The 13,370-nt window shown below is 36.5% G+C and overlaps 1 protein-coding gene across 1 annotated transcript in view; it reads right to left on the bottom strand.

Moving 5' to 3' along the window:
- rev3l (REV3 like, DNA directed polymerase zeta catalytic subunit) overlaps positions 1 to 13,370 on the bottom strand; it is a 175,498-nt gene that overhangs the window by 73,988 nt on the left and 88,140 nt on the right. The window contains exons 2-3 of the mRNA XM_073852739.1: positions 7,816 to 8,005; positions 283 to 357 (exon numbers count right to left, since the gene is read on the bottom strand). Of these exons, the coding sequence (XP_073708840.1) occupies positions 283 to 357; positions 7,816 to 8,005 (265 nt within the window). The remainder of the gene's footprint in view (positions 1 to 282; positions 358 to 7,815; positions 8,006 to 13,370) is intronic.

The following is a 13,370-nucleotide window of genomic DNA, read 5'->3' on the forward strand; positions in this document are numbered from 1 at the left end:
GCATAAATAATGTAAACTGTATATTCAGAGGGCACCAAATTTCTGTTAAAACAGAAATTTTTATTATTTTTATTATTACTGCATCTCTCTTGTATTGGAATACAATTTCAAATGAAATTTTGGTAGTGACATTAAAAAAATAGACAAGATGAATTGGTATCAACTTGGGTCAGAAGTACCAGTACTTTATGACATCCCTTGACACACTCACACAGTATGTATGCACGTTACACACACATATTCATAAACAGAAACAACAAATAGCAAATTGTTACGACTCACCTTTTGACCATCTGTGGGTTGTACAGGTAAATCTTCATAAAGGTTTTTTCTTTCATATGGAATCCATAGAAAGGCCTAAGGAGAGATGAGATGGTCAGATTCATGTCCAAATGTTTTAACAGGAGAGAGAGAACACTTTTCTCCAACATAAGTACTGTAATCAAATTTGTGTCTTTGCACTAGGGGTAGCACAGACTAACTGATTAATTCTGGCACCTATCAACATTGTTTAACTATCTGTGGATAATATGACTTCAGGTGCCCTTGTTCTATACTACTGCTATGTGTGCTATTGTAACTGAAGTAGAAATTTCTGTCCATAATCTGTACCCCAGTGATTAATTAACAGAAGATTAATTTTGTATAGCATTATTTGTATAATAGCCAAAATAGTTGGAATTACACAAGTAAAAGTCATTTGCTATTGCTGCGATGAGTGACAGGTTACTAAACGCTATTTATCCCAGCCTCACAGCAAGACACTGAGAAGAGAAGAGAAGAGAAGAGAAGAGAAGAGAAGAGAAGAGAAGAGAAGAGAAGAGAAGAGAAGAGAAGAGAAGAGAAGAGAAGAGAAGAGAAGAGAAGAGAAGGGACGTTATTTTGATTATAGATTACAAGAGCACATGAATTAAAACAAACAACAAAAAAAAAAATTATAATATTCTTTAAAAAACATGAAATGTACATTTTTATTTCATGATGACTTTAAAGAACCTCTAATTAAAAATATATTCTAAAAAGATACTATTCGATTAGAGAACTCAACCAATTACTAGTAAGAACTTAACTGTAGAGCTCTCTAATTGGAATTCTTAATAGTACGCAACTGCAGAGTTCTATTATTTAATTGTAGAACTCTGCAATTACTATGAATGCATTTGCAGAGCTCTTACTAGCACAAACACAATTGTAAATCTCTGTAACTAGTAAGTATCTTTTTATTAAATTCTTTACCACACTGCTATAAAATAAAATAAAACACCAAGTCACCGGCTAAGGCTATTTCTTTTAAACAATGTTACATTGGCAGTAAAGCTTGGTGTTTTTTTTCCCCCTTTTTTAGCCATTTTAAGAGTGAACAGATGTGAATACTGCTCAGAGATTACAAAGCTCGGAGATTACAAAGATATATTAAAGCTGCAAGCAGCATTTAGCGGGGTTCGAGCATTTAAGGCCTTTTTTGGCTTTTATGCTGTTAGGGTGCAGGCCAACATGAAATAAATGACATATCATATGAAGATCTAGTGTTTGAGTGAATATATGAGCATTTTTTTATTGTAGCAATTTTTGGCCATTTAATATAGAATTTTCATATTTTTGACGCCTTTTTAACTGTTATAGCGCTACCTATGGTCCCATCTTCATGAAACTTTGTATGCTTGTTAAGGGTCATCTGGTACATGCTGTCACCAATTTTTGTAAAGTTTTGCGTTTTTGTTTAGGTTCTTTAGACTTATGAGTATATCTGGTCACGCACCCTTTGCTAAATTAAAAAAAAGGGCACCAACCTATCTGGAGGACTTTGTGTACAGCTATGCACCACATCAGAACATCCCTCCAGTGTTGATGGAATCTAACCAAGCCAGAACAGAGATCTACCCCCATCATCAAGTGATGCGTACAACCTCAACACCAGCTAACAGTGTGAGCAGAGATAATGAGTCAGGATGGCATCCTCTAGAGAACGGCTGGTGAAATAAGAGACTTATAGGTACAAATGGACAGTGTGAGACGTGGCACCGCCAAGGCAAATTCCAAGGTCATGCTCAATGCCACAGATGCCTTCTCAGGTCAAGCTTCAACCACAACCACAAATTGTGGCTACAGACAGTTCCATATGCGCTAGACACTCCTCCTGTGCAGCAAGTACAGCAACCATCAGTCGTGCAATTCTGTCAACCAGATACTCAAACCATGTACTATTCGCCACCAACTCAGAGATCATTCTCACAAGTTCTGCCAACTCAATTGTATTACTTCATGCCAAAGTATGTTCCGTCCCAAGCCTGTGGCTATCAAGCTCCAGCGCAAAGATCTGCCCCGAGTAACTACCCAAACCAGACTCCAATGCCAGGTTTGATGGAAATGGGTATCACTGCATCCTATGGCATACCAAAGCCCAAACTGTTAACCTTTTCTTCGGGAAAAGAGAGTGACTTTCTCATACTCAAAAAGGGACTTAACGGCATACTTGGCCCTCACTCCCATTTGACTGAGGATTATAAGTACCAAGTTCTTCTTGACCATTTGAAATCTACTGCCTATCAAGTTGCAAAGTGGTTTGTTAACAATCCAATGCCAGCTTTATAATGAAAAAAAAAAAAAAACACAAAATACATTTGCTGTATTGGATGATGGCTCAGAAAGGACAGTTATACTGGAAGCAGCAGTGAAGCACATTCCTACGTAGGGCACAAACTGACAGCTTTCCTGAGGAACTCAAAGCTATACAACAGCAGAAACCAGTGCCAACCAGTAGTCGCTTAAGAACTCTCTCACCAGTTTATGACCAATCTCTGGGAGTGATTCATGCTGTGCAGAGCAGAAACACTAAGGATGAATGAAATCCACCCAATAGTGCTTGATCCTAGTTTTCTCTGAATTAAGAAAAACCTACTGGATCCTAAGGGGTAGACAAGCTGTTAAGAAAAGACAAGACTGGGTTCACGAGAACGAGACGAAAGTAACAGTATTTTATTTAACTGAAAAACAAAATGCAAAAAAATGTAGGTGCATTTTAATATCAACTTGTACTTTATGAAATTAAACTTCGATTTTAATGAATTATATGTGATAATAGACATGTAAACTAAAGCTGCATGATTCTGGATGAATTTTAAAACACAATTTTTTCATTTTGATTGCTACTGTAGACAATACACATTTTTACCCAAACCATAAACTTTTATCCCAGTACTTTTGTTATTTAAATGTCTGTAACAGAAATAAAGATCATTATGTGATTAAAAAGACTGTTTGTGCTTCTCTTTCTGGATCAGCAGCAGCATGAATGATTTGAATGTCTTTAATACCCATTTCACATCGTGAAATGCGTCAGTGGAGCGTGAGCAGAGCGATGTGTATCATTGTCATCCAGGAATAAGATTGCATGGGTGTTTGAATAGAGATCTATTTACCTATTAATCATACAGCTCTAATTAAATACTGCAAAATGTTTTGTGAGGATATCATGTTCTCGCGAGACACATCGGATCTCGTCCCACCCCTAGTACAGAGTGTCTCAAATGGCATCAGAAGCCTACCGCAACAAGCCTTATGAACACTGTGATCAAGGCACAAACGTCCGTGGAGGAGAAAGGGAATTACAGGAAGCCTTTGATTCTCTTAGGCCTAAGCTACAAGAACAGCTATCCAGGCAGAATATTGACTTCAAATTTAACCCACCGCATGCTTCCCATTATGGAGGAGCATTGGAGAGAGAAATCAAATCTATCAAGGCCTCCTTACAAGTAGTCCTAAAGGACCTGATCCTTCCTGAAGAGGTACGGAGGACTGTATGGATTGAAGTCAAGGGCATTATAAACTTGAAACCTCCAGGATGTGTTGTAAGACATTTCAGATCCTGATCCAATCACAACCAACTTGCTGTTAATGGGGTGACGGGATGCCTCTTGGTGATCGTTATAATTTGTGCCTATTGTGTGCGGTATTGATAAGAAATCAATATATAAGTGTTAGTGTTTGAATCATTATGATAATTTAGAAATGCCACTTGTATAATGTAAAGATATAAATAATTTAATTCAGTGATGTTAAATAGTGTTGTAACTTTGTATTTTTTACATGTATTTATAGGAAACCACACAAACGCATAAATACTTGTAAAATTTGCACTTCCGTTAAAAAGAGGTGCAATAGTCCAGATTTCCAACAAATAAACTTTAATCCGGTTGATGGAAGAACATGGCTAGAAGGCAGAAGCCAGTGTAACGCACACAGTATCAGTCACACTTTATTTATTTATTTTTTATTATTATTTTTTTTTTACAGCCCTACATACATACAGGTGCTGGTCATATAATAAGAATATCTTCAAAAAGTTGATTTATTTCACTAATTCCATTCAAGAAGTGAAACTTGTATAATGTATACATTTATTCCACACAGACTGATATTTCAAGTGTTTATTTCTTTTAATTTTGATGATTATAACTGACAACTAATGAAAACCCCAATTCAGTATCTCAGAAAATTAGAATATTACTTAAGACCAATACAAAGAAAGGATTTTTAGAAATCTTGGCCAACTGAAAAGTATGAACAAAGTATAAGCATGTATAGCACTCAATACTTGAGGCTCCTTTAGCCTGAATTACTGCAGCAATGCGGCGTGGCATGGAGTCAGTGGCACTGCTCAGGTGTTATGAGAGCCCAGGTTGCTCTGATAGTGGCCTTCAGCTCTTCTGCATTGTTGGGTCTGGCATAGGGCTGACCAGCACCTGTATATCACACTTCATATTGAATGTCATTTTATATGTGAAACTGTTTTATATATAAAAAAAAAAAAAAAAAAAAAACAGGGTTTCCAAGATCAACATCTGCTAAGACAAACGGTTTATGAAGTGTTGAATGCAGAATTCTTTTTAGATCTACTCCCATTGCATAAAGTGCAGCATCACAGAGAACTACAGTACAGCCAATTGCAGTCAGATCTATTCAGATCACAAATGGAACAATGCAACATGATTTCTGCACTTTCACTTTATTTCATCATAAAGTGCAATGTAATCAAGATTCACTAAGCAGTGTAGACAGCATCAGTTCCAAAGGAAGAAAGCGTTGAACTGAGCTTGCGGTTTTTGATATCCTATTATCCTATCCTATTGATTGACAGATTCTGTATAGAATTTTAACACAATTTACATAAAATATGCTAGTAAGAGTACAATGTATAAAGCTGATCATTTAGTGTCTGGCTTGATTTTCTTGACATAAACTGCAATAAACGATTTTGCGACAAAGAATGTCTGATTGTATATTTGCGTCTCAGATGTTACTGATCACAGATTTTACATAAAAATTAACACAATTGCTTACATGTTGCAACATTAGTGTTGGGTCCATATCATTATATAAAAAGTCTGTAATACCTGCAAATAAAAAAAACTAAATTTAGACTGTTTTACTAAAGAATCCGTGGTGAAATAAACTGAACAAACAAATAATTACCTAAAACATTTATACAGCTCGAAAATGCCAATAGCTGCTTCCATTTCTATTCTAGAAAAGCCTCTAACACTAGCATTCTTTATTCTTTCTATTCTAGCTAAGTTTCTTTTTATTTACCATAAAAAAATGAGCCTCAAACACTATCATTCTCTATTTTGACTTATTTTATTTTGCTTTTTAAAGGTGCACTGTGTAATATTTAAGATGATCTCTAGACAGGGGTGCAATATAATATACATAACTATGTTTTCAGGGGTGTATAAAGACCTTACTTAATGAACCATAATGTTTTTATTACCTTAGAATTATCAATTTATATCTACATACACCGCGGGTCCCATCACATGGAAGTCGCCATTATGTTTCTACAGTAGCCCTAAACGGACAAACTGCTCTACCAATCGCGTTTCATCACTGTTGTTCTTGCAAAAAAAACACTGACACAATGATGAACAAGTAACAGTAATATTCACAATAACATTGTTTTACTGAATGATTAAGTAAATATAATAAATAGATAAAATCCTTAAATTACGGTTGAAAAGAAATCTCACTATTCGTTGCTGTCAAAAACGGCGAGATTTTAATCCTGTATCGGCTACCGTAGTTCTGTAAAGGGAGGGGTGAGCGGTGGACTGTTGCAATTCACAACCTCACCACTAGATGCCGCAAAAATCTACACATTGCACCTTTAATTATATATTAAAAAAAAAAACTTTCTATGTGTACCTTTCTATGCAAACTGAGATTTGTCTTAGCACTTACATATCATTTCTCTTTTGTTGGTTTTGATTAGAGGTGGGAAAAAAAATCGATATTGCAATATATTGTTGTGCTCTCTGTCGCAATAAATAATCGATACACTAACGGCCAATATCGATATTTTATTACAACACAAATGATTAATTTACCCGTCGTCAGTGTCACTGTCACTACCCAATATCTACCATTCTGTTTGCGGGGGGCGCTGTTCGAGTAAATAGGCGTAAAGTGGCGGAAGCAGCGGCCAGTGAAGAACACAAGTTATCTTACAACATCAGAGAAGAAGCGCAGAAAAAAAGAGAAGTGAGAAGAATGGCGGAAGATAACGAAAAACAAATCAAAGACGCACCCGCTAGTTGAGCATGCTGATCAGTTACGCCTGTTTCACACATACTCCGTCTGCAGTGCTTATGCGTTGAGTATTTTTTTCCGCACCCATGTTAACGGATTAGAGCGTTCACACTGCACGCGGTTGCTGTGCAAGTGCATTGAATAATACGTTGTTTATTATACGTTGAGTTTAAACGTGAATATATCTAGAATTGTATTAGTGTACTGTGATAAAAGAGTATCACAATGCTGAAAAAGCACGTTTTTGTATTTGAAATCAAAATAACGGATAAATGGTGTGTTTGTGGTAAACAGCCGCGGATCAGGAACGGACTGCAAACGTGTCCTGTGTGAAAGCAAAGCGAGTCCGTGCTGCTGCTTCTGCATCGCATACGTAACGCACACGGACTGCATACACACTGCAGACGGAGTATGTGTGAAACAGGCATTAGTGTTCCTCAAGAAGAATATGCCTTGATGAGACCACTGTCCAGGTTAACATAAAGCACTTTACAGTAACTTACTACTGACGTTTCAGTATCATGGTTTACACATGTTAGTTAATGTTCATGTTGTTTTTTAATGTTCAGGCACTTTTATCTGTCTAGCTGTACAGTGTTTACATTTAAGACCAGGAGGCAGTGAGTTATTATGCAAATGCATATTTCTTTGCACAGTGTTGGAAATCTTGGCATTAATAAATGTATAAGATTTCCTTATTATGAGTATTTTTTTCTTTTTCAGTCATATATATCGTGATATATCGTTGATGAAATTTCTTCCAATATATTGAATATCGTAGATATCGTGAATCGCGATATTATCGATATCGTGGGCCACATATCGCCACAGAATTGAATCGTGAGTTACCTGTATCGTCCCACCCCTAGTTTTGATTGCTTCTATTGTCCTCATTTGTACGTCACTTTGGATAAAAGCGTCTGCTAATTGACTAAATGTAGATGAACATGTTCATAAACATTCACTCTCCTAAAATTAGAATAATTTAAAAGGTAACATTATTTTCAGTCTAGTGATCCTGTCCAGTATTTTTTCTGCCAAAACACACTAATGCACCAGTGGGTGGGTCTACGTGCCAATGATAAGGAAGGTGTTGACCTGTGTTTGTGCAGGCAGGCTTGTGCAGATATATGCGTTTCTATTATGTAATAAAACCCTGAATCAAACTAGCAAAATTTTGTAGTGGTACAAGCAAACCCTAATGTGCACTTGTGTGTCTTTCACACATACATGCCAGATACCAGGACCACTTTAAAGATGTGCTGCACATTAGATGAGGGATTTCCCATGCTGACGTTTAGGGCTCTGTCGATACTGTAGGCCACCTGCCGAAGGTAACGATCTGTTTCCTGTCCAAACCCATCATACGGCACAAAGATGTATGGGAACACACCATGCAGATGAAGACATGTCTTCTGGCCTAGAAACAAAAGAGAAAGAGAATCAGCAACATCTTAAACAAGTGACGAAAGGGAAACTTTTTTTTAAACAAAGGAGCTTAGGAGATTTTGTCAGATAAGGGGCTATAGTTAAGTAGTTTGGTTTGACAGCATAACACTCTCCATTACAATAGACTTGTACTCATGTCATCATTGTTTGATAAATATCCTACACATTACAATGTTTTAAATTTTTGCTTATTTCTTTTAAATTCAAAGAAACACTACACATAATCGAACATGTGACATGTCTAATGCACTTACAAGACTTTACCACTGGCAAGTTGGGCTTGAATAAAATTTGTCCATCTAAGCAGTAAAAACAAGAACATTTAACACGTTCTATATGTCTAGAGAAAAAGGACTGTGATGTCCCTTGTGCCAAAAACCTCAACATCTATTATGCAGTTTTGATTTTGGTGCCATGCAAACTTGCAAAAGCTCAATTTGTAGATTTAACAAGAACCCTGGAGCTTGACTCGTTTTGTGGACAAATAAACTAGGGGTGTGCATGAGTTATCAATTATGAATTTAAAGCTGCAATCATAAATAGGCTTACTGGTACATGCACTAAACTTGTAAGACACTTCCATCATAGTATGCTTGCCTCAAATGGTTCCTGTCTGCTGTGCTGCAGAGTGGTTTGTGCTTGTAGGTCCTTGTAGCTTAGTTTTTCTGTTGGAATCTATTATCACTCTCTATTGTTTAAAGTGATAAAATATAGCTTAATTTCCACCAGATTTCTGATATATGAGGACAACACAATTTGTTACTACATGTAATATAATATTTCACAAGTGCATTTTCCCATGTAATCATGTAATCTTTGAGGTTAAACTTATTTGGCTTGCTGTCCACTCTGGGGGTGAGGGGAGGCTGATAAACACACTGTGCATATATTATATTATAATATGTGACCCTGGACCACAAAACCAGTCTTAAGTCGCATTTGTAACAATAGCCAAAAATACATTGTATGGGTCAAAATTATTGATTTTTCTTTTATGTAAAAGTAAAGATCATGTTCCATGAAGATTTTTAGTAAAATTCCTACTATAAATACATTAAAATGTAATTTTTGATTAGTAATATGCATTGTTAAGAACTTAATTTGGAGAACTTTAAAGGTGATTTTCTTTTCTTCTATTTTTTTTGCACCCTCAGATTCCAGATATTCAAATAGATGTATCTCGGTCAAATATTGTCCTATCCTAACAAACCATATATCAATGGAAAGCTTATTTATTGAGCTTTCATGTGATGTATACATCTCAGTTTTGTAAAATTTAACCTTATGACTGGTTTTGTGGTCCAGGGTCATACATACACACACACACACACACACACACACACGTTGGGTTTACATGTTTTATGGGGACATTCCATAGGCGTAATGGTTTTCAAACTGTACAAACCATATTTTCTATGGCCCTACACCTAAACCTAGCCCTCACAGGAGATTGTGCACACTTTTACTTCCTCAAAGAAAAAAAAAAAAAAAAAACTAATTGTGCATGATTTAAGCCCGTTTCCTCATGGGGACCTAAGAAATGTCCCCACAAGGTCAAAATTTACTGGTATTACTATCCTTGTGGGGACATTTGGTCCCCATAACGTGATGAATACCAGGTACACACGCACACACGCACGCACGCACGCACGCACACACGCACCCTGAGCCTTTGCAATTCGATAACCACATGAAGCCAAAATCATCTTTACAGAAGATCTGGAAGAAATCTGGAACACAATAATGGGGGAAACGCTGAAGAGAACACTTTGAAGTTGGTGCAGATTATTGTACAACCCCAGTTCCAGAAAAGTTGGGACACTTCGTGAAATGCCATAAAATCAAGAATATGTTATCCGTTCATTCTTTTTAACATTTATGTTATTTTTAGCGGTCAACTTTTATATTTTGTAAAAATAAAATTTTGATTTTCAGGGCTGCAAAACACTCCAAAAAAGTTAGGACAGAGCATAATTTGAATATTCTATGACCTTTTCACTTTTATTTTGTCTGTTTTAAAATAGTTATCAGTAAGCAGGTGAAATATACATAGTTGAGGATATCATGTTTGGGTAAAAAAAAAAAAAAAAAAAAAAAAAGCATTTCAGTCTTTGCAAGCAAAATTGGACCATATCTCATTACTTTGTGCCAAATTAAAAATCACATTTCTTAATAGAAAAAAAAAAACATCAAAAGAAATACCACACATTATATTGTGAAAAGATTCAGGGAATCCAGAGGAATGTCAGTCTATGTAGGGCAAGGTAAGACACCCAAGGTGCATGTGCATGACCTTTGAGCCCTCAGATGGGTGTAAAAAAACAAACAAAAAAAAAACACCCAGAGTGACTGAGCGTGAGCTATGGTCAATCAACTGACATTTACCACTTTGGCAAACTTGTTTTATGAAACAGGCCCCAGTTCTGCTGTGGCTTTGTTTGAACCTACTGTCATTAGCTAAAATGAGCAAAACAGACAATGTTGACAATATTGTCTCTAAAACATAACTACAACACTTATTTTAGTTTAATAAACATCACATTTGCAATCAAGCAGATATTCAGGAATACACTTGCTTGTGTGACATTGCTCAAACATATCATATAGTTAGATTCACTTTTTTTTATATATAATTCAAATCGCAAAAAATTAATATTTTAAATCACCAGCCCTTAATATAATATCAGCACTGGTCAATGCATGCATTGAACAGTCAATTGCAACCCCAGTGCTGCATTGCTTATCTACTACCTTGTAAAGTGGTATGCAAAATTCAAACAGATTGCTGGTTTAAAACCTTGTTTCATCCTAAATTAAACTCTACTAACCTCCTTAAAAGACACTTCCTTCCCACAACCTAATGACGTAACAATGTTACCCACCCTGAACACCATCGTACACAACTGTATTAGAATGTTGTAAATTCTTTGTGTAACAAATTTCTTTTGCAGTCTGTGATTTTTAGCTAGCAGTTGCTGTTGCCACATTATTTTGACACGGTCCACAATTTCAGGCAAAGTCTATGGCGATTTTTACACTATATTTTACATATTGCACAATTTAGCACATAATTTGAGTTAATACAGACATATTTTACAGTATTTATTAATCTTTGTAATTGTAGTTAATAAAATAACTACATTTTTACAGATTTATTTCATTTTAACAGATTCAACTTTACATTAATAATGTATTAGTACATTAACTTAATATTAACTAAGATTAATAAATGCTACTTAAATATTGTTCATGCTAATACGTTAACAAATGAAACTGTATTATAATGGTTAAAGTTTTATATATTTTTCTCAGTGTGTATCTGTCTGTTTCACATTTTAATGTTATAGTGTAACCCCTTTATTGATTTAATCCATAGAAATCAGGCTGCAAGAGGGTTACTGTAAATGCACATGCCTGCTGTGCAGTTTTTATGATGCCACCTTTTGCGCTAATGGCTTGGGCCCACCATCACTGCTTGCAGCTATATTTCTTCTTGTCCTTTCTCCTCTGTAGATATGCAAGTGCGGACATGATTGGTCGAACTAAGCAATGCCTTTCAGTACTCAAGGATTGCAAGCCGCTTTTGTTTATGGTGTTTGAATAAGACACCCAAGCACCCTAAGGCGGCATGTTTTTTTTTTTTTGTAAAGTTGCACTGCACTTTAGGTTAAATACCCTTTGAATGTCACTTTTTCTCTTAAACTTTAGGAGGATGGCTCGACTCTCACACAGGCATTTCGAGCTTTTGAATTAGCAATGCTTAGACTTGTCAGCATGCAGACCAACAGTACTAGGGCCATTACTTTTTACACTTCACATGTTACCCTTGGGAGATATCATCAGGAAACATGGTGTTAGCTTTCATTGTTACGCTGATGATACTCAGCTCTATATTTCTTCGCAGCCCGGCAAAACATCAATTCGAAAAACTAACAGAATGCATAGCTGATATTAAAAACTGGATGGCGAATAACTTCTTACTGTTAAATTCTGAAAAAACAGAGGTGTTAATTATTGGACCTAAAACCTCCACAAGTAATAACCTAAAACACAGTCTAATACTAGATGGCTGCTCTGTAAATTCGTCATCATCAGTTAGGAACCTAGGCGTCCTATTCGATAGCAATCTCTCCTTTGAAAGCCACATTTCTAGCATTTGCTAAACCGCATTTTTCCATCTTAAAAATATCGAAATTACGACCTATGCTATCAATGTCAAATGCTGAAACATTAATTCATGCGTTCATGACCTCAAGGGTAGATTATTGTAATGCTTTATTGGGTGGTTGTTCTGCAGGCTTAAAAAACAAACTCCAGCTAGTCCAAAATGCAGCAGCTAGAGTTCTTACTAGAACTAGAAAGTATGACCATATTAGCCCAGTTCTGTCAACACTGCATTGGCTCCCTATAAAACATCGTATAGATTTTAAAATCTTGCTAATTACTTATAAAGCCCTCAATGATTTAGCTCCTCAGTACTTGAGCGAGCTCCTATCGCACTATAGTCCCTCACGTCCGCTGCGTTCTCAATTCTGGCAATTTGATAATAACAAAATCAACTGTGGGCGGCATATCATTTTCTTATCTAGCGCCTAAACTCTGGAATAATCTACCTAACACTGTTCGGGAGGCAGACACAATCTGTCAGTTTAAATCTAGATTAAAGACACATCTCTTTAACCTGGCTTACACATAAAAACATTAACACATTCCTATAATTCAAATCCGTTAAAGGATTGTTAGGCTGTATTAATTAGGTCAACCGGCACTCGTTGCATCATAAAACGAATGGCATCTACGCTAATATTAGTCTGTTTCATTCTTATTCCGAGGTCACCGTAGCCACCAGACCCAGCCTGTATCCAGATCAGATGTTCACTGCAGTCCCCTGTATCCAGTCCGCACCAGCTTAGATCATGGATCACCACCTGGAGATGACTTCAATAGCCGTGGATGTCAACCAGATGAGCTCCAGAGACGGATCATCAATGAAGACCTCGCCAACCTAGACAGCCATCGGTGCTACAACACGGGATCCTGACGAGTTCTCTACAATCAGACATTGGTACAAACTGCTGGTTTCGTCTGGCCAGAGGAGAACTGGTCCCCCGACTGAGCCTGGTTTCTCCCAAGGTTTTTTTTCTCCATTTCTGTCACCTGTGGAGTTTTGGTTCTTTGCCGCTGTCGCCTCTGGCTTGCTTAGTTGGGGACACTTTCCAGCGATATCGTATTTGAACTGAACTGGATGATGATATCACTGAATTCATTGATGAACTGCCTTTAACTGAAAATTGATTATTTACAATAATGCGTTACTTACACACTATTGTGCTGTT

Source organism: Garra rufa, chromosome 13 (genome assembly GCF_049309525.1).
Source record: "Garra rufa chromosome 13, GarRuf1.0, whole genome shotgun sequence".
Classification (NCBI taxonomy): Eukaryota; Metazoa; Chordata; class Actinopteri; order Cypriniformes; family Cyprinidae; genus Garra; species Garra rufa.